The 20,799-nt window shown below is 36.3% G+C and overlaps 1 protein-coding gene across 1 annotated transcript; it reads left to right on the forward strand.

Annotated features, from left to right (window-relative positions):
* The first annotated feature begins 5,736 nt into the window (after positions 1-5,736).
* On the forward strand, positions 5,737-16,463 carry LOC310891529 (adhesion G-protein coupled receptor V1-like). Its single transcript, XM_083853798.1, has 8 exons — positions 5,737-5,915; positions 7,666-7,792; positions 7,881-8,066; positions 9,916-10,096; positions 10,711-10,874; positions 11,512-11,635; positions 12,026-12,292; positions 14,780-16,463. The coding sequence occupies exons 3-8, from the start codon at positions 8,049-8,051 to the stop codon at positions 14,908-14,910; spliced, it is 885 nt and encodes a 294-aa protein (XP_083709924.1). The 5' UTR covers positions 5,737-5,915; positions 7,666-7,792; positions 7,881-8,048; the 3' UTR covers positions 14,911-16,463.
* Positions 16,464-20,799: the final 4,336 nt, after the last annotated feature.

Raw genomic sequence — 20,799 nt, forward strand, 5'->3', positions numbered from 1 at the left:
GATGGTTCAAGTTTTGAGTGTAAGGTGGCCAAGAATGCAGAGTGGTATTGAGGTAAACAAGTAAGTAGATAGAAGTAAGCAGCATGAAAGGGTAACTTTTTTGATTCACGTGTGTGAAAGTACAGTTTTCTGCCATTTATCCTGAGTTACAACTGTAGGCTATACCTTGAAAATGGTGGCTGCAACAGGGATTGAACTGGCAGCTGAACAAATACAACCAGTGTTCTGCTTTTGCTGTGTATGGTGCAAGCCGTAGGCTCTGTTGATCATGAAGTGGATGGTGAAAAGTGTGCCAACAGTAAGCAGCTTTCCCACACTTGGCAGGGTCAGAGAGTGAACCGAGGAACAGGTGGTCTGTCCTGGAAAAAGAAGTAAGCAAGGAGGAGATAGAATCTGAACTTTTCTCTAGACCTTGGTAGCATCCCTCACTTCAACTAATTAGCAGAAGCCAAGAATGAAATGACTGCAGAGATCATCCTTTCAGTACTAGACATGACTCTTCAAATTAGGGTTGAAGGATACTGGCAGGGTTACGTGTACGCCCGTGCTATTGCTTTCAGCCTGGTTGGTATTTTGTGGACAAATAGAAGATTTCAGTTTCCGAGGCTGGCAGCCAGCACCTCACAGCAGTAGTGAATGAGCATGAAAACAAAGATGCACTGTGCTGTAGATGTGCTTGTACTGTTCCGTAAATTGTAGCATAAGTCAGCGAGAAAAGAAAGCATGTAAGAACTTTAATGAAACTACAGACATAGACATATGTTCATAAGCATTCAATGTATTGCAATTATTAATAGCACGGGTAAAATAATCAAAATAATTAGTTCTAACAAGGATGTATTATTTACGGCTTAGTGGTATTGTCAAGGCAGTTCAATTTTAAATAAGCTTTAAGTGCATCCATAACTATATTTTTTCCAAGCCATTAAAAACAATGTTATCCTTTCTTGCTTTATGCTCTCTATACTTAGACCACAGATATTAAAACTAGCTCTGAATTTTGTCCACAAACTGGAGGAAAATGTATAACATGAAAAATATGATTCCAAAGAACACAGATGAGTAATGATGAGTAATGAAGGAGCAAGAGAGTCTTGTATCTGCTGAAGCTTCTTTATATTTTCTTTTTTTAGGAGCAGATTCAGGTTGAATGCCTGCCCTATCTGAATAGGCCTGAATTGAGACCAAGCATAAATAAAACCAGATGTCTGTAGTGAAATCTATGTGAGAAAGGAAAGACCTTGGTCTTCTTGATGAATGTAGGTGGAACAGGCCATGGAAATTGTGTGTGTGCTTTGTGAGAGCATATATGCATACTAGGGCTGTTCATTTTACCTGGTAAGCACAAACAGAAATCAGTTTTTTTTAAATCTGATTGCTGTTTTTTCCTTCTACACAACGTAATCTCTCACTGGCAGTTATCAGCCCCCCAGTTAAGGTGCAGACAGCTATCAGTTTGGCACCTGGCACAACCAGAGGGCCAGAACCTGCAGGGTATGTGGGCTGGGGACGTGGCCTGTGTTTGTGCTCATGAGTGAGTGGTGGTGAGACTGAGAACTTGGAGACTTTGGGATCTGGGGATAAATCACTTTTATTTTGTGGAAGTGATAATCAACAAACAGACAACTGTTTAGGCAGTCCTTATGCTCCAGCATTTTTTGAGTCTTAACTCATGGAAGTTAGGATGCCAGAACAGATCCATATGCATATGTTACGACATAAATCTCATTTACTATATATAATAAACTGAAGCAACGTTATTTGAAGATTTTTATTGTTCTAGTGATTTCTGTGATGGGATACAGATTTCCATAGGCTGACATTCTGTCATCAGTTTATGTGGAAAATGATTAGACCTATGAGTTATGAAGTAATTTTTTGAAAATTACAAATGTAAAATACAGACTTGACTATTTCACTGTGAAATATCTGGCAGTTTTTAAACATTTTTGGGTTTTAGAGGTTGCTACATGTCAAAAAGTTAGAAAAGCATAGGAGGGCCATTTAAATCACTGTGTAGTGTTGATGGACAGGGCTTAAGGGTTTATGTGTTGTGGGTTACTCACTGCCATACTGCTTAATGGAGCTAGGATTTTCTCCTTACTTGGTAATTCCCTTTGGTTAGTGTCTGTTTCAAAACCATATCTATCTTACTTATGTAAATTTTCATAGAATCACAGAATAGCTTGGGTTGGAAGGGACCTTAAAGATCATCAGTTTCCAACCCCAGTGCCATGGGCAGGGATGCCACCCATTAGATCAGGTCGGCCCACAGCCTAGTCCAACCTGGCCTTGAAAACCTCCAGGGATGCCTCAAGGGTTTGATCAGACTGCGTTTTAACGGGGAAAAAGTCATTTGAAAATAGTAGAATGTTGAAATGAGTGCGCTGGACACCTACTGCTTGTTTTCATTACTTCTCAAAATAACAACATATCTCTCCTGCTATGACTCAGAAAAATTAAAATAGCCTCAAAAATCAAATAAATGATGGATTAAACCTGGAGAGAAGGTGTTTCCTCTGATGAGAGGCACTATGGAAAGTCTAATGTGGCAAATCCTACTTTAATGCAGTTCTTTAGAGCTAGAGCCTGCCTCTAATTAAATCAGTAGATAATCCTGAAAAAATTGAAGAGGGGGTGAACACTGAATGCAAGCAAATTGAGTAATGTTCCACAAGCAATTTCACTTCCCCCTTTTTGAGATACCCTGATAGAAAAGAAAGTCTTTTAGAGAAGTGTGGTTTAATAATGACAGCCATGTAGATTCACAGTGGAAATTAAGTTTCTCATGTGTCTTTCAGAACACTCAGGTTCTGCAGAAATTCCAGATTTTGTCAAAAGTTATTAACTTCAAAGCTATTTTTCATTTATTTATTTAATTATTTTGTGGTTCTAGTTAGTTCTTAACATTGAAATTCTCATGGTACCTTAAACTTAGTCAAAACTCTAATTTCTCCTATTTTCTTGTACTGCATGTTTAAAAAAGTGTAAGAAACATTTTGAAGCTCCTGTCAGTTGTCCTAATTCATCTGTAGTTCTTGCTACATAATAATTATGATTTTTTTTACTGAAAGAATTTCCCTAATGATCAGTCATTTCACATTAGTCTTGTTGTATAAGAAATGCTTTACACACTTTGAGGTTGTATTTCTTTTGGCAGCATCATAAGCATTGCCAGGGTTTACTGTCTGTGACGATATGAAACTTCATGTCCATACATAGCCATTTTACAGGAAAAAATAAGCTGAGGATAAAAACAGGGAAGTGGCTTTCCCAGTGATTGGTATCACCTTATTCCTGGTCAAGAGTTCTTTTCACTAGCTGGAGGAGCTGCTGGCCACGGTTAAGCCACCATGTCAAAGCAGCTGTTTTAACTTTTATTGCTGCTTCTGAATAGCCCTCTTTGTCCTGTTTCCATACTGCTGTCAGAGGAACACCTAAAGAGCTGGTTTCACATACCACGAGGAGTGAAACGGGACTGAACTGGACCCGTGTAGTGTCAGGCAGTCTGGGAGCATCTCCTCCGTGGTGTAAGGGTGGTATATGAACGCCCCTCTGTTCTTCGAGGTTGGAAGTGCACGTGGCAGGGGATGGGGCTGGTGTCCTGGCAGCTCTCTGGTGGCACGGACCCTGTGTCCAGCCCCGTAGCTCCTCCGGGTCGATCTGAGCTGGCTGCTGGAAGTATTATGCAGCTATTTGCTGAACGCTTCACCTTGCCTGGTTTAGCCCTGTATGGACTTAGGTTTAGCACATGAAGAGTACACTGAACCGAAAAGCAAGCATTTGGATTAAAAGGATAAAAGTTTGCAGGATGTGAGTATGATAATTGCATTACAATGTAATTGTTCAAAACAATAGAATTGGGATTTTTTTTTTTTTTATTATTCCTAGAAAAAAGTAAACCTGTGAGAATACTTTACAACAAACATTTTGGATTTAAATTTAAAATGTACTTTCCTAATTTATCTTTGTTCTCTTAATTCTTCTTTTTTTTTTCAATACTATTTTCTAAAAATTTCTTGTTAGGGATATGCATTCTATGTTATGAAAAGTTACATGTATATGCCTTAGAGTATAGATATAAAGAATACTACTGAGTGCACCATTCTTCGAATCACAGAATGGCTCAGGTTGGAAGGGACCTTAAAGATCATCCACTTCCAACCCCTCTGCCATGGGCAGGGATGGCACCTACTAGATCAGGTTGGCCACAGCCTCATCCAACCTGGTCTTGAATACCTCCAGGGATGGGGCAGCCACAGCTTCGTTCATTCATTGTTTGCTTAACAGCATCTTGGAGCTGGAAACCTAAACCTAGCTGCTTCTATTAAGTTTCTGCATAGGATGTTTTATGACTTTTTGGAGAAGTAACTAACATTACTGTGCCAGGGCAGTGATAGCGGTCTGACCACTCATGATATCAGCCAGAGAAAAAAAATGACCAGATAATAAATAAATAAACAAACAAACAAACAAATAAGTAAATAAATAAAAGGATCCAGGTGTTCAAGATGGGGTTTGTATGGAGAAACCACCTGAACAATGTTCTTTTTTACCAGTTGATGGACTGAATTTTACTGGTTGCTTCCTGACCTGAAAGCTGTCTAGGTTTAATACATATCAAAAGCTCACTTGATATAGTGATTCATTTTTATTTTCTGTTGTAAATTATTTTACTAACAGCTTAGCGATATAATTAAATTTTAGCATTACCAACTCTGGAATCTTCTCCTTGATCTTTTCATTGTGTTAATATTTTGCTGTTTTTTGAATGCTTTTGCATGTTTCTGAGGGAAGGGAGAATGTCTCAATATATACCTAGCTTCAGTGAATATCAATAACAAATTTCAATTAATTCAGACTTCCTATTCGAAAGAACGTCTGTGAATGTATTTACTTCTCAGAATTTAGAGTGAACTCTTGTCTGTATTGAATTCCAAATTTAAATTATTTTTGAGATTAGTGGAGCCCAATTATCACCTTACAAACACTGTTTTAATCTGTTTTTGGTGCTTTGATAGACGATACAGTTTTTGTATTTAATGTATTTTTGATTAAGAAAGCCAAAATACATGATTACTATTGCAGAATAATGCTGCCCTTTTGACTGACTTCATGTGGCAGTTTTGTTATAAATGCTTGGTTGAAACTTGATTTAATTTTTTAACCTTTTGATTAGCAAATACCTTTTCCTTTCCCCTTTTTCTTTTCTTTTTTTTGTCCCTTTATTTCCTTGTCCCCTCTTTTTCCCCTTTTTCTCCTTCTGCTTCTCTTTCTTATATTTGTATTTATGTTATACATGTATATATACTACTTTGGTAATCTGATTAACTAAAAAATTGTTGTAAATGAGGTTTGCTGTGATTTTGTGCCTAATTACTTTTCCTTGTGTACCCATCAGTACTCTTTCTGTGCTTATCTGTTTTTATCATTACTTTGTCAGACTGATGAAACACCATATCACAGAGGCACGTAGATGTATTTCCCTAATAAAGGGTTATAATCGTGGATGGCTGCTGCAGTTGTGATCACGCAGTCAGTAATCAAGCTCTTTGAGGAGGGCTTGGTAGGGAACACCTTGAGTGGCTCTTGACATGCTGAATTGGTCATGGGGTCACTCCTCCTAAGTGGGAACTGCCCACTTGCTGGCCTTTGTCAACAGGAAAATGCCAAGCAAGCAGGGTTCCCATAAAAAGAACATTATAAACTTTTGGAAAGTAAAAAGAAAGCCTTCTTTTTTTTCTTTTTCTTTTTTTTTTTTTGTCCCTTTTGTTAGTTTTTTGTTCTTTTATAAGATGGGTAGTATTGAAATTTTAGTAAGTGGCACTTTCATTACTTTCTACATCCTCTTTTTTTTTTTTTTTTTTCCTCTGTGTTGACAGGGTAGAGACAGAAAGGTTTGTCGTGTTCTTTGGGTAAGTGCGGTGAACTGTTTTCTGTCCTCAGTGAATCAATGCTTTGTTTCAGAAGTGGTTGGTTTGGACAGAAACTGTCTTTATCATTTCTTTCCCCCCCAAGAATCACGTCTCTGCATCTCTTCAGACAACGCATGCTTCCCCTTTGGTGTTTCGTTTGATGGCATGGGGTTCTTGCTTGAAGGCATTTCTTTATGTAGGATCTGTGAATGATGAAAGTTATGAATGCATGGCTCAGTGTTTGATATTTGAGTGTTTCATGGAATAATGAATTAATTGTTTTAAACTGCTACAAATACAGTTTGCCCCAACTAAATGGCTGAACTGATTAGAGTTACAGAGTAATTTTCTCTAGTCAAAGACAAGGAAAGTTATCTTGATTTAGACTAACATGCATATAATTTATATAACACAGGTTATTTTTTCTACCGACTTTTTTTTTTTTTTAAACATGTAACAAACATGAGCACGTTACTCTATTAAATAGGTATTACCTATTTTGCATCCTGTACCCTGTCCTGTAGACTGTGCTACAACAATGCTAAGTTGTTTTTGTGTGTGTAGGTTCCAGTTACTTAAAACGTGCTTCTGGACACAGTTCTGGGCCTGATTTCAAAAACTGGATATAATAGATCACATTTCTTCATGAAATAGTGTTTGATAAAGTCTAGGTTGTAGCACAGTGAAAGCACAAAAATACGTACAGTATGCAGGACCACGATTTCATTGAAAAATACAATACTGACAGGAAACGTGAAAGATGCAAAGGAATCTAAGTACCTAAAACTACATGTAATAAATCATATGCAGACCATCAATCTGAAGGTGTATTCTTGATGCATCCTGCAATAGTGCTTCTCTGGAATTTTTAATATAAGAAATTTAAAATGATGAAAATTACTGCTTCTGAGGAAAGGCAAGCAAGTAATATGCAAGGTTCATTACTGTTATCAGATACTGCCCATTCCTGTCACAGAGTACGATCAAGATGGTGTAGGAGAAGCCCAGAGAGAGAAATCCTTTACTGAGAGGAATCTGAAGTATGCGTATTTGGTCAACGTACTTCATTCTTGCACCATTCAGCATGTGCTTTAAAGGAGTAATGAGAAAGGGGAATGAGTCTGAGCTACTGAGAGCAGGTCCAACATTTTGTAGAGTCAGACAGGGATCCTACAGGTAGTCTCCACATCTACAGAAGGCAGGCTAACACAGAGCTGAGGATGAAATCCATGGTATCGAGGGTCAAATTTCTGCCTCTTTATGTCAGTAGTAAACTTTGACAAACAAAGCAATAATGGAAATTTATGCTTTTCAGTGTAATCTCAGCATAGGTGATTTTGGAATTTCCTTTATACCTTGATCCAAGTACAAAGTAGTTCTGAATTTAACTAACTTTTTTTTTTTTTTTTTCCTGGCACTATTCTGTTTCTTTTCCTGTGTGTTGTGTGCATGTGTTATCAAAAACAGACAAACAAACAACAGAGTTACTAGCTATAAAAAGCTAATCAGAAACAAACAAACAAAAAGTTACTTCAGAGGCAATTATTTATTTTATTTATTTATTTATTTATTTTTTACGAATGGATAAAACATTCTGATGTTGTATCATTCTTAACTTGTTTTAATCCTTGTAGGTAACTGTTGGCTTTCATAATTTATTCATAAAATTTGTCAATATCCTGATCTCCTCTGTATGGATTTGCTAAACAGAGTTGCAACTTGAAAAAAACCTCTTACCTTCCTTTCTCAGGGTCAGTGTGGAAAATCAGATACTGAAATACGGGTTTACTACTTGTGAAATTACAATTTTGGAAAACGATGATCCTGGAGGAGTGTTCGAATTTTCTTCCTCTTCCAGAGGTCCCTACAGCATCAAGGTAGCTATCCGAGTAACGTCACTTAAACATTACAGACGACTTAGTTCTAACAGAGTGCTAGAAAAAGATTAATTTTATTTTTTTGCAGGAAGGGGAGTCTGTTGAGCTGCAGATTGTTCGCACTAGAGGAAGCCTCATCAGACAGTTTCTGCGCTACACTGTAGAACCAAGAGATAATAATGAGTTTTATGGAAGCACAGGAATTCTGGAGTTTAAGCCTGGTGAAAGAGAGATCATAATTACTCTACTGACAAGGATGGATGGGATTCCAGAGGTAAGAATTAATATTTTTCTCTCTTTAAATTGCATTCACATACATATTTGTTTGTCACTTACTAAAATATAGATGGTTTCACCTGTAAATACCAGCAATTTTTCTGTAACATTTGAAGGCTTTCTTTTTCTTAAGTGTGAGAAATAGATAGAGGAGGAGTGACTGAAAGGCCTATAAGATAGTCAAGCACCATATGAAAGCACTTTATATCAATACAAATCAGGTCTTGTCAGTCTTGCCTGAATATTCATTTCTCTGATATCTCTATTGTTTTGTAATCCCAGAAATCTGCACAATTTGAGGCATGTGTCTGTTGCTTTTCTCTTTGCTTTCTGCTTTTCTGTAGCTTGTTCCCTTTCCTGTGCATCAGCCATCCTGGATTCCATCAGGAAGTTTGCAAGGGTTTGATTTTACCACATTTATGTTAACATAAATTTTAGCTGCTGTGATTCAGCATTTTTTGCTGCCTTTACATGCACATTCCTATGCTGTATTTTGCATAAGCAGTTAGTTGTGTTTGTCTGATCCTGCTAATGAGCTGATCTAGGAGTAAGATGTCAGAAAGCCAGCTTTACAAAACATAAAGGTTTTAGGAAGGTTAATAATCTTTTTGTAGGGCCAGGTGGTCATCAGTCATGGATTGAAGGAGGGATGGAGGACCATATGATGAGGAAATCAGGGGATCACAGCAACTCCAACTTCAATTGCATAGGCTGCTGTAGAAATTCAGGTTTCTTTTCCCTACATACTCCAAAGAAAGGAGACATAAGAAGTCTGAACTCCACTACAGAAGCCAGGAACATAAGTTAATCTAGTAAAACTTAGGCACTAAAACAGCGGGTTATTTAATAGTTCCATTCCCAGTTTTTACTAGTTCATCAGCAGGCTGAGATAAAAGTATTTCCCTGCTTACAGCAGTATTATTAGACTAGGTAAGTCATCCTGCTGAAATGCTCAGGCAAAAACATACGAATTGTAGTGTCAGGACTAAAAAATAAGGAGGTCCTTTTATACTCTTCTATCTCCAAGAGTGGCCAAAAGCCACATACATGAGCAGGACATATATAATCACTTTCCTCCAGAATGCCATCCCAGCCTCCAATGGTGGGCAGTCCAAGGATGTCTGGAGTAATGGATGGTATCTTTGGGTGCCTTCAGATTTTCTTTCTGTTAATTGAAGCAGTTACGCTTTGAACGCAGGTAAGGTTTTAGCATCCATGACATTCTGTAGTACTGAACACCATTGTTTAATTGAATTGTATGTGAAGAACCAGTTCATGTGTGTTTCTTTACTGCTAACCACCAGCCAGTTTCACTGAGTTCTCCCCAGTGTAGAGTAATGCTGTTTTCTAGATAGATAAATGCAATATTTTTTTCTAATGTTCTCTGATACTTTTTTGAAAGTACCATGTCCCATTAGATTAATAAAGCCAGTTGATCAATTCTTTCTAAATTAGCATGCTGTCCATGGTTTAAAAATCTTTGCTTTACCTGTTACAAAGCCAGGAATCTTAAGAAGTCTTGGAGGAAAGAAAATTTACATTTCAGAGTGTGTTACAAACATTACTTGTGAAATTATGCGATTCTAAATTAAGTACACAAAATAAGTCCCTGCTTATAATAATAATAGACTTTTGGAGAAACTGATGCTTTTAGAGATAGAAAGTTCTAACAATTTCCTTTATTTGATAGCATTATACAAACGTTTATTGCATGTAGAATGTGTGTGATTTCATTTTAAGTTTGTATCCCTTTCTGCCTGATGGGGGACTGTGGACTATAGACCATTTTGTTTTTGATGTGGATGTTGAATATGTATTTTTGTTCTGACTGAGTTTCCCTCTTCTAGCTGGATGAGCTATATTCTGTGGTACTTAGTGGCTACAGTGAAATGCCAGGCAAGTTGGGGAATGCCACAATGGTCAATATAACCATTTTGAAGAATGATGATCCGCATGGTATCATTCAGTTTCTACCTTACGAACTAACAGTAACAATAAGTGAAAGCAAAGGAGAAGTCATCCATACCGGTAATTCCTTTTTATTAGAGTTACTTCTTTATCTGCTGTCTGCTTCTGCAAGTCTTATTTTCCCTGTTCTAGGATAACAGAAGTCTAGGAGACTTCTTACTAAAATCTCCACTCAGGACTTTACAGATTGGTACAATGCCAAGCAAGATGAGCAGCGGAGAGTGAAGTGGAGAAGTATGGGTGTGGAAAAACAGAGGGATTAACTGAGTAAAAAGGATTGCTAGAGAATTTTCCAGACAGGAGGGATGGAGTACTGATGTATGTGCAAAGTGCAACGTGGAGGTAGTAGCTCTGTTGGTGGAGAATGAAGAATGGGGTGTTATATAAGAGAAACATAGAGTTAAATCTTCCTATGGGTGATTTTAATTGATCTATTCAGTTATCAATTACTTTTACAGGCAAGAATTAACATGTGAAATTAAAGCAGTTTGCACTGCTTTAGTAATCTGTCTTTGTGTGTCCTTTTCTGTAGCACTCCAACATGTTACTGGTTTCATAAGAAGTGAAATTGGTTATTATTGTATTTCCTTTTTCTCAGTTTCAGATGTTTCAGATGTTCCTTTTTGATTTCTGTTGCTCTGAATATGCACACTGACTCTGTTTATGTTTTTTAGCTGTTTACAGAGTTGTAAGAAATCAAGGAAACTATGGAAATGTTAGTGTGTCTTGGGTTGTTGATCCAGCATGTACCAATGACGTCTATCCAGAGCAAGGGACTATTTTATTTGATAATCTGGAGTTTTCAAAAAATATCACCATTTACTCACTGCCAGATGAGGTAAACACTTTTACAGTGTTTTGGGGTGAGAATATGGGACAAAGAGTAAGTACTAAAACATTAGAGTATAAGGAGAAAAAAGGAATGTGTGTTTCTCAAGAGCCTAATAACTTGTAGGAAATATCAAAATACTTGGGTAGAACTGAGATAATGTCTGCAAATCATAGAGAAATTTCAGAAGCTGTGCATACCTCTAAACAGAAAAGGTAGAAGCTGAGAGTAATTGTACTGTGGTAAAGTTATAGGAAAGTTTGACTGAAACTCGTATCTTGATAACTGGAATCCTAATTTCAATCCTAATCCTATATGCTGATAAATTTGAAGTAATATAAGAAAGATTACACCTAATGATAAATAAATAAAGCTGTAAAAAAAACTACATGTATCAGAAACATAAAACTGGAAGGTAACTTTTGGGTCATCTGTGCAAGATAAAGAGGAAGGGACTTACTTACAAAAACTGTAGATGGATGATAATTTCTGTATAACTGTATGAATTATCATCCCTCTTGAGACACATAAGGACTGACAAATAAAAACAACACTCAGAAATCTCTGGCTTATTAATCCCCCTAACTTTTCATTTTAAATTCTTCAGTGTTTTGTATGCTAGAAATTAATGTCTTAATACTTTCAGGTGCCTGAAGAGGAGGAAGTATTCACCATCAGTTTATTCAATGCTACCGGTGGAGCCAGGCTGGGCAATGTAACCACTGCAATTTTACAAATAACAAAGAATGATGATCCCATTTATTTTGCAGGTTAGATATTATTGTTTATAAATGTGGAATACATACACTACCTAAAACGGACTTTTTCCACAAACCAGATCATTGCGAAATCGTAATCCCAAAAGAGCAAGTGGAAAAGCTCCCCAAACTTTTTTTTTTTTTGTATTTAATTTATATTTGTTTCCTTCAGAACCTTCCCATTTTTTTGTGTGTGTCATTTTTCTCTTTGTTGATGTTGAGATCAGTTAGGAGGCAAGGTACAAAATATTCTCTCGTACCTGAATTATTTCCTACCTTTATCACATACATCTTATTGTTTCATTGAAGAGGAAGATCCTACTAGAGAGAATTAAGAAAACAGAGCAAATGCAAGCAACTCAGGCTTGAACTCAGACAGATTTGTTGCTTTTGTATTTTCAGAACCTGTGACAGTGAGTGTTCAAGAAGGAAGTGTTGCAAACTTTACAGTCCTAAGGAATGGATCTGCTGATGTCGCTGTTGTTGTCCAGTATATTACTGTTAATGGAGATGCAACAGCTGAAGAGGGAGACTTTGTTCCCAGTGGAAAGAACAGTGTCATTTTGTTTGATGTTGGAGAAAGGGAGCAGAATTTATCTGTGTATATCAACGATGATGATACCCCTGAAACTGATGAAACATTTTATATTATCCTTTTCAATTCTACAGGTAAGTCTTCCTTTTTTTTTTTTTTTTTTTTGCTGGCAATTTCTTAGTATCTTGGTCTTATCATAAAGCAATATTTAAATGCCAAGAATTATACGAATAATGTTTGCTTCAAGATTTTTATACAATAAATGCATACTGTGTTTGAATTTTCATCCTTAATTATTTTATTGGAAACAAAAATCAAATGATAGAGTTGATACTTTGCCTGCAAAAACAACTGGAGTGAAAGTCCCTTTTCAAATATAAATGCTCCAAATTAGATGGACTTCAATACAAAAACACAAAGCAAAAAAAAAAAAAAACAAAATTTAGTACCCAACAGTCTTAGGAAAAGAGGTATTCTTTTAGTTATTTTTTTCATGCTCCAGAGTGTATTACAAAACTACATGATTTTTGTAAAAACAAACAGAACTGCCATATTTTGGAGGAAGGGTATGTAATTGCTCTATTTTATTAGTAGCGAAAAGTATGCATACATTTTTTTCACTCTGAGACTATAGTTTTAAAAGGCTTAATTTGCAGAAAAATATATGTCACAATTTACCCAGGGGACCACCTCTAAAGAAAGGATTTATTACCTTAGAAATAACGTATTTTTGTTTATTTATTTATTTTTCAAAGTTTACACTTAAAAAGGAATGACCAAAATTATTCAGCCCATTCCTCACGTTTTTGAAATACATATCTTTTAGAATAAATTATCACTGTTATGTAATATACATGAGAAAATAAAAGTGAAGTATAAGAAATTCATAATTTTTCCAGAGCCCTAAGTATTTAATAAAGACCCTCCCCACACCTAGCTCCAACAAAACTCATGGTGTTGTGGGAGAGTCATTTGCAATTGTGTTATCAAATTTTAATTTACTGCCCTTCATTTTTTACTGTTCTCTAGTTGAGAGGTAATAACAGGCTCTGAATCTGCTGCAAATCTTTGCAATGCAAAGCAAAGCTGTATTGAATCAGCCATTGAAACCTGAGGGGCTGTAATTTAATAAAGCAAAGAAAGATGATGGCAATTAACCATCAGACTATACCTTCAGATTGTGTGACACGTTCTCAAAGTAAAATACCTACCAGGTATTCAATTCAAGATTAGGAAACCTAAAATTAGATTTCTTCATCTGTAAGCACGCTAAGCATCTTAGTTCTCATTACAGTCTCTGATGGTCTTAGTCTTTAGCAGTCGATAAGGCTGAAGTGATTGAGGTCATGCTACAGTGGACACCCTGCGGCTGGCCTGTGAGTTTCTCACAAGGCAGCATTGATCTTGAGTTGAATCCTTCCCTGAACATTGGTAGCAGGCAGCCAGAGGTTGACAGGGAAAGCAGTAATTTGAGTATAAGGCAGCTAAGCTATTTCCCAAGGTCGGCTGGTATTCACTGTAGTACCCAGGTCTCTTATAAAATATCAGACTAGGGAAAGGATTAGACAAAACCATTCTTCTTCCTTCATAAGTTTTCTCTTTTGTTGTCTCTTTCTACTTTAATAACTTTCTTCAGGATCTACTGGTAGCTCCCAATACTACCCCATTGGGAACATATCATGGCTTTTCTCCTAGCACATGGGGAATGGGTATCCATAGCCTCCTTTTTCCTCTAAAATGAGCATCATATAGTTTTACAGCCATTCTAGAATCACTAAGAATAAAGAATATTTCTATACATATTCCTGAAAGCAAAAGTTGGTTTTCTTTCTATGATTGGTTACATACAGTGGCCTTGACTGTTCTGAAATTTTTTTGGGGACTGTTGTTCCTGAGAGAAAATACAAATAGAGGTATATGAAGTTAGAGGAATAAGCACATTGTTTAACGTGGAACAAAATTTAGTCGGACACTTTCAAAGAAGACAAAAAATGGGGTGGGTGTGGACACATTATGTTCATCTATGGACAATGCAATGGAGTTAGAATTAACATCCCTTAATATTTACCTGTACTAATATGCACACTGAAAGCCTGCTAGCTTCCCATCTACATAATAAGAATCTTATGTTTCTTCCTTTTAGATATTCTTTGATATGGGAGTGAATAAACTCTTAGACATTGCTCATAGCTTGTATTTAGTTTAAATGCAATACTTTTCTTCTAGGTCTAAAGAAGGTCGGGGCTCTCTGAATACCTTACTCTTTTATTCTGTACCTCTGAATATCTTATTCTTTTGACTTGTCCAGATGATCAAACAGAAAATGTTACCTCACATAACAACTACATGCAAGGATACTGTGTAGTAAGAATCACATCTTCTCAGTTCATGTCATTTTTCCTGAAAATCTTACGTCTTGCTCTCTGGATGGTACACTACTTAAATACTTTTACTCTGATTTGCCTGCTGCTGAATACCTCAAATTCTGTTTTTCACTGACTTTTATAATTGTCCTTTTCTTTGTATAAAAGCAATTGTAGTGAGTAGAAAACATAATTGGATTTAGAGTTACCTACATTTCTGATTCCAATTTTAATAATAATAATTGTCCTCTTTTTTAGGAGATACAGTTATCTTTAAGGCTGGAATGGCAACAGTTATTATTGAAGCAAATGATGATCCTAATGGAATTTTCTCTTTGGAACCTTTAGAGAAGCCAGTTGAAGAAGGCAAAAGTAACATTTTTTGGTAAGTAACGTTTAAAGAATATCTTTGCACTCTTTTGGAACTGGTGTATGTGGTACTTTATAAATAGCACTTTGATTAAATCAAATGCACAAGTGTGCATTGATAGAAGTGCACTATAGAAAAACAGTTTTACAAAATTTTGGATTAAATGATTTGTAATGTGTTGAAGACATCACCTGTAATACTATGGAGTACACAGTAAATATTAAAAAGTGCACAGAAGCTCATGTTGAAATGTAACTAAATAAGACTTCAGCATTGATGTTCTGTTATAATCTCAGGAACCTGTAGATACAGAAAAATCTGAATGATTGAGCACAATATAACCTAGGCTGACAGAAAAAGAAAAAAAACCACTCAACAAATAGCTAAATAAAACTGTGTGGCACTAGGTGGCTTTTTGTACCCATCTTTGAAATTTTCAACTGCAAACTACTGTATTCTTTCTTTCTGTTTTTGTATTTTTTTTTTCTTTTATCTGTTAATTACAGATTGAAATCTATACTTAAAGTCCGGATGTGACACTCTTCATTAGTCTGACCTTTGAAAGTATTTTCCTTTGTGCCACCATGATATATTGAAGAATTAGCAGGGTTAAAAATTGAATGCACTTGGCATCTCGCCTTGTTACATTCATTTCATAAATTTACTATGGGGTTTTAATTGGATGAAAAAATGATTTTTCGTTAAGAAATCTTGAGACAGGCTGTAAAGAGAAGTTAGGTCACAATAAATGCGATAGTGCAAATAGTTAGGGAAGAGGTTCTTCTTGCATTTAAAAAATCATCCTTTTTTTTTTGTCTGTTTGTTTTAAAGCCTTGAAGCAGATGCTTATGGCTGTGAATTGGTTCTTTATGCTTGTGTCAATACATCTGAAATATGAATAGTCTCAAGAAAAGAGGATATTAAGTTCATTGTGTGTTTGTTGTTGTGCTGTTCACTGTTTTGGGCTTTGTTGTTTTTTTGTCCTTTATAGTCTAATCTGCAGGATAATTTTTGTGGATTTGGTGGTGTTAAGAATATTGTTTTGATGTAAACATGCTTATATACAGGTGCTTTATGGAATTATAGGATACCAAGATCTCCAACATCTGAGGAACCTGCTCAGTCATCATTGATAAAATATATTTACTAGGGATCTGTCTCTTCCATACTGTCACTACTTTGACAGTTGTGTAGCATATAAAAAAGTGGTCAAAGTAGCATGTAACCAAACCACCGAAAACACAGAGGTTTTAATGAGGTAATTGGAGTTAGTGCAGCAGCGCTACACAGCTGGGATAGAGCACCCTGGTTAACGCCACAGAAGAAAAACCTTTGGAAGCAGAAACAACATAAATGTGTTGCTGTGGCTGGACTAGTTTAGCTGAACTAATTCTTCAACCTGATATAATCTATTTATAAGGCATTTTATGTCACCGTGCAAACCGACAGAAGCAAACTTCCTGTATGTAAGCGCACTCTTAATAAAGGCACTGTATGGGTCACTTTTTATTTGTAGTGCCTTTTTGAAATTAGTGTAATTGTGTTAGCAGATAGTTACCAAAAAAAAAAAAATCTTTTCATTTACTACGTTCTTAATCACAAATAACAGTAGATTTCTGAAAGCCGTAGAATGTAATTCTAATTTAATACAAGTGTAAGAAAAAGTTTAAGTAGACTTGATGACTGAAAGGAGAAACGTTTGTGGTTAAATGTAGATGATTCTCTTTCCTGTCTAAGAGTGTCCAAGTATATTAATTTTTAATGTTAACTTTCTGAACTATTATGCATTCATATTTATTATTATAAATTGGAATTACAAGACACAGTGATGTGTAGCTTCACAGTAGTATTCTGCATGGACCTGCGTATGCTACTTCTGTTTTCTAAAGTACGTATTCCGGGAGTAGAATTGTACTGCAAAAGTGGTTGCCTTTAAAAGGAAGGCTTCATGGAACAGTTGTAGTATATTAGCATTTTACTTTATATTACATAGTATATTACTTCTTACTGTAAGGAAGATTACAGTAAAAGGAGTCTCCACATTTTCCTTTTCTACTCAACGCTGATGCATGCCTGCCAGGACTCTCATTCTTTCTGTATCACTGAACAGGATTTTGAGACACAGAGGACACTTCGGCAATGTTTCTTTGACCTGGCAGTTGTTTGATAATAACTCTGCACTGAAGCCAGGAGAAGAATTCTATGAAACTTATGGGACTGTGTGCTTCATGGATGGTGAAAGGTCGAAGTCAATAACACTACGTGCCATTTCAGATAGAATTCCTGAATTCAATGAATTTTACATTCTAAAGTTGGTGAATGCTTCAGGTATTGTCTTCCATATCACCATTTCCTTCATATCTGGTAGAAAAGAGTTATGTTTAATCAATCAAAAAGAAACCAACACTAGAAAGAGCATTGCTTTGAATCATGTCTTGATATCCTATGCTTTTCTGGTAAGGTTTTAGGTCTTATTTTTCATTTAATCTTGATTTCCATATATAGAGAGTTACTCAGTTCCCGAATTACTGTTAAACACATTTTGGTGATCTGAACTTTAAAAGGGATGCCTCTTGGTTTTTGAAATTAAACTTCTTAAAGTTCAGAAGTTTCATTTCAAAAACCAAGAGTTCTGAATTTCAGATACATAGATCTCCATGCACAAAATATAAAACAAAGATACTAACAAAGAAATAACAAAGGTATTAAAGGTTATGTGTGTCTACCATAATAGAGGTTGCTTTTTTGTTTGTTTGTTTCCCTAGAGGAGGTAAAATACTTGTAGTTACCACTTCACATGACTTAAATTACAACTTTAAATTGCTACTGGACACATTTCCTAATCTGGATTAATTCCACTTTAGTACTATTCATGGTCTTCTGTGCTCTGATACAAGTGAAAATGTGTGTTGGCCTTTCCTGTAAGTGAAGTCCATACGGATGTACAAAAGATTTCCTGCTTATAACAGGTAGATCACTGTACACTTTGAACACGGAGATTCTCCATTCACAACATGATCTTCATATCATGAATTCTTACTGTGCAAAGATAGATGACTAACACCAGGACTGGGCAGCAGTTTTAACACACAACTGGTTACTGTTTCTGCAAGGTGTATGTACTTCTGTATCAGAGGCAACAGGCAAGATTTTGCCATTCTCTATTCCTGTAAGTCTTTGAGCAATACAAGAATTGAATTTGGCCCCCATGCTTATCAAACGAATCAAAGGTAACCTACCTTATTGGCTAATTAAGAAAAGATGGACCTTGTCATGTTTCACCTGAAAGACATCTGTGTGTTTTACAGCTGAAAAATAGCATGTGGGTTTGTTTTCTACTGAAATTACATCAGCACAGTGTTTTAAGAATAATACAATTAACCTATGTAATTTTCAAGTTAGATCATTTGCTATAAGTCCAGAGGATCTTAAAGGAGGGTTTGAGGTTTTTTTAGAAACTTGTTTTATTAAAAAAAAAAAAAAGTACTTTGAAACTTTTTTCTGAGTGTGTTGTTTAATCATTAACTTTTACTCTAACTTCTATTACGCAGGTGGGTCTCCTGGTCCTGGTGGTCAGTTATCTGAAACCAGTCCTACTGTAACTGTCATGATCCCTTTCAATGATGACCCTTTTGGAGTGTTTGTTATAGATCCAGAGAGCCAGGACAGAGAGATAGTGGAAGATACTCTTTCTGAAGATGACCTTTCCTATATTACGGACTTCACCATCTGGAGACAGCAAGGCACCTTTGGTGTTGTCCGACTAGGTTGGGAAATACTGTCTAGTACCTTCCAAGCTGGACTGCCATCAATGGTAGATTTCTTGTTGCTTGGATCATTCCCAAGCTCAGTACAATCACAGCCCCACATGAGGCGCCATCACAGTGGAACAGACGCTCTGTATTTCAGTGGAAAAGAGGATGCATTTGGCATTATCGGTCCTGAATACCCATAACAATGGAAATAATGCAGTAACCAATTTTACATTTTCAGCTTGGTTAATTCCTAATGTCAGTACAGATGGCTATATAGTTGAAAAGGATAACGATAATGGGACTTTATATTATGGTGTGAAAATTCAGACAAATGATTCTCATGTTTCTGTAGTGCTTCATTATACAGCATTAGGGTCCAATATGACATACATGGCTAAAACATCAGTCATGAAATACCTGGATGAGAATACTTGGCTTCACGTTCTGATTACTCTGGATGAAAGTATAATTGAATTTTACGTTGATGGAATTCTAGTTCTGGGAGGAATGAAGAGTCTAAAAGGAGAAGCAATTCTTGATGGTGAGCCTTTGCTATTTTTCTCCATATATAAAGCTCTGAAATGCATAGTCTAGCCACTTCAAAGGTGGAAGAAATACACTGAAATGATTATATCTGTTAAGTTAATTGAAAGGAATGGATAAGAATTCTTTGAGGATTTTCAGAAAGCCTATGGAAATTGTGTGAATGTTCTAAAAAATTCAAACTGCTGCGATGTTGAGTGAGAGTAGAGGACTATTAATTGTATGGTGTACTATTTTATTTCTGCTTTTAAAATTCCAGGTTGAAGTTTAAGAAATCAAATTTTCCATTTGTAAAAAGAATAGTACTTCTGCAATTAGTAATTTCCATCACACTTGCAGTACTGTAGCTAAGCTGAGAGGCTGAGAGGTTTTTTTTTTTTCCCTCCCTCGGTTTCTAGAACAAATATATGTGAAATGCAATGATGCTTTTATTGCTAGAAGGATATGTCTGTGCTGTAAATTTTCTTTATTAGTGGGGATGGCGTGTGTCTGGGGATAATGCAATAGTAAGGCAAGTATGTCATCTCTCTCCGTTGAATGTTGGGTAATACACAGTGGTGTGCATAGCAGCCCAGTTTTTCTCAGCATCCTCCACTTTGTGCCCTGGGACTTTTATCAGTTCCTGTGGTTGCTCATCTCTACAACTGCCACTCAGTGTCATATGTATGACAATACACTGAAGAGCACAGCTTTTTTTGTTTGTTTGTTTTCTTTCGTTTTCTGAAAGGCAACTGAAAACAGCTGATGTGTGTGTTTTAGCACAAGAGCATAGCATGGCACAGAATAGGATAGAGTAGGAATGAATATGAGGCAGCTGTGATCCTATAGTTTGGAGACAGAGAAATATAAATGCTGTTGTAAAAAGAGTTTGGAATTTGCATGGAATTACAGTGTGGTGGATGAAATGGATGTCCAGAAGGGTTAATGCAGTAATCATGAGTATCATCAGAATGGATCAGCTGCCCTAGCAGAGGGAAACAAAGTAGGATTTGTTCAGCAAAACAAGGGCTAAAAGGGGTTGCAGTTCTGCTCTGAAAATCTGTGGAGGAAAGAGGGAGCCTCAAGTCTCTAAGACTTATAAAAATGAGGGATGATGATAATGTGCTGCTAGAACTAATAGGATGAAAAACTTGGACAGCATAGGATGGAATTGTTTGGCCTGTGAGGACTTACCTGTAACATTGAGATGAGGCTCAAGGAACCTCCTGATTTTGGATCTCAAGATCAATATGATTCCTCATCCAGGGACAATGAACAGTTTACCATTGGTTTTTAAGAAAAACAGGTAGTCAGTTGCTGACTGTTTCATACAAATACAATAACATGAGAAAAAATTATAATTTCCTTCTCAGGTCCAGGAATAGTAAGAATTGGAGCAGGAATCAACGGCAGCAGTAGGTACACAGGGTTAATGCAGGATGTAAGGCTTTATGAGCGTAAGTTGACACGAGCAGAGATCTATGAACTTCATGCAACTCCTGCAAAAAGTGATGTCCACCCTGTCTCTGGGTATTTGGAGTATTGGCAAGGAGAGACCAATAAATCATTCATCGTGTCTGCAAAGGATGACAAAGAGGAAGAAGGAGAAGAATTATTCATACTAAAGCTCA

The sequence above is a fragment of the Anser anser genome (assembly GCF_964211835.1).
Source record: "Anser anser genome assembly, contig: HAP1_SCAFFOLD_159, whole genome shotgun sequence".
NCBI lineage: Eukaryota > Metazoa > Chordata > Aves > Anseriformes > Anatidae > Anser > Anser anser.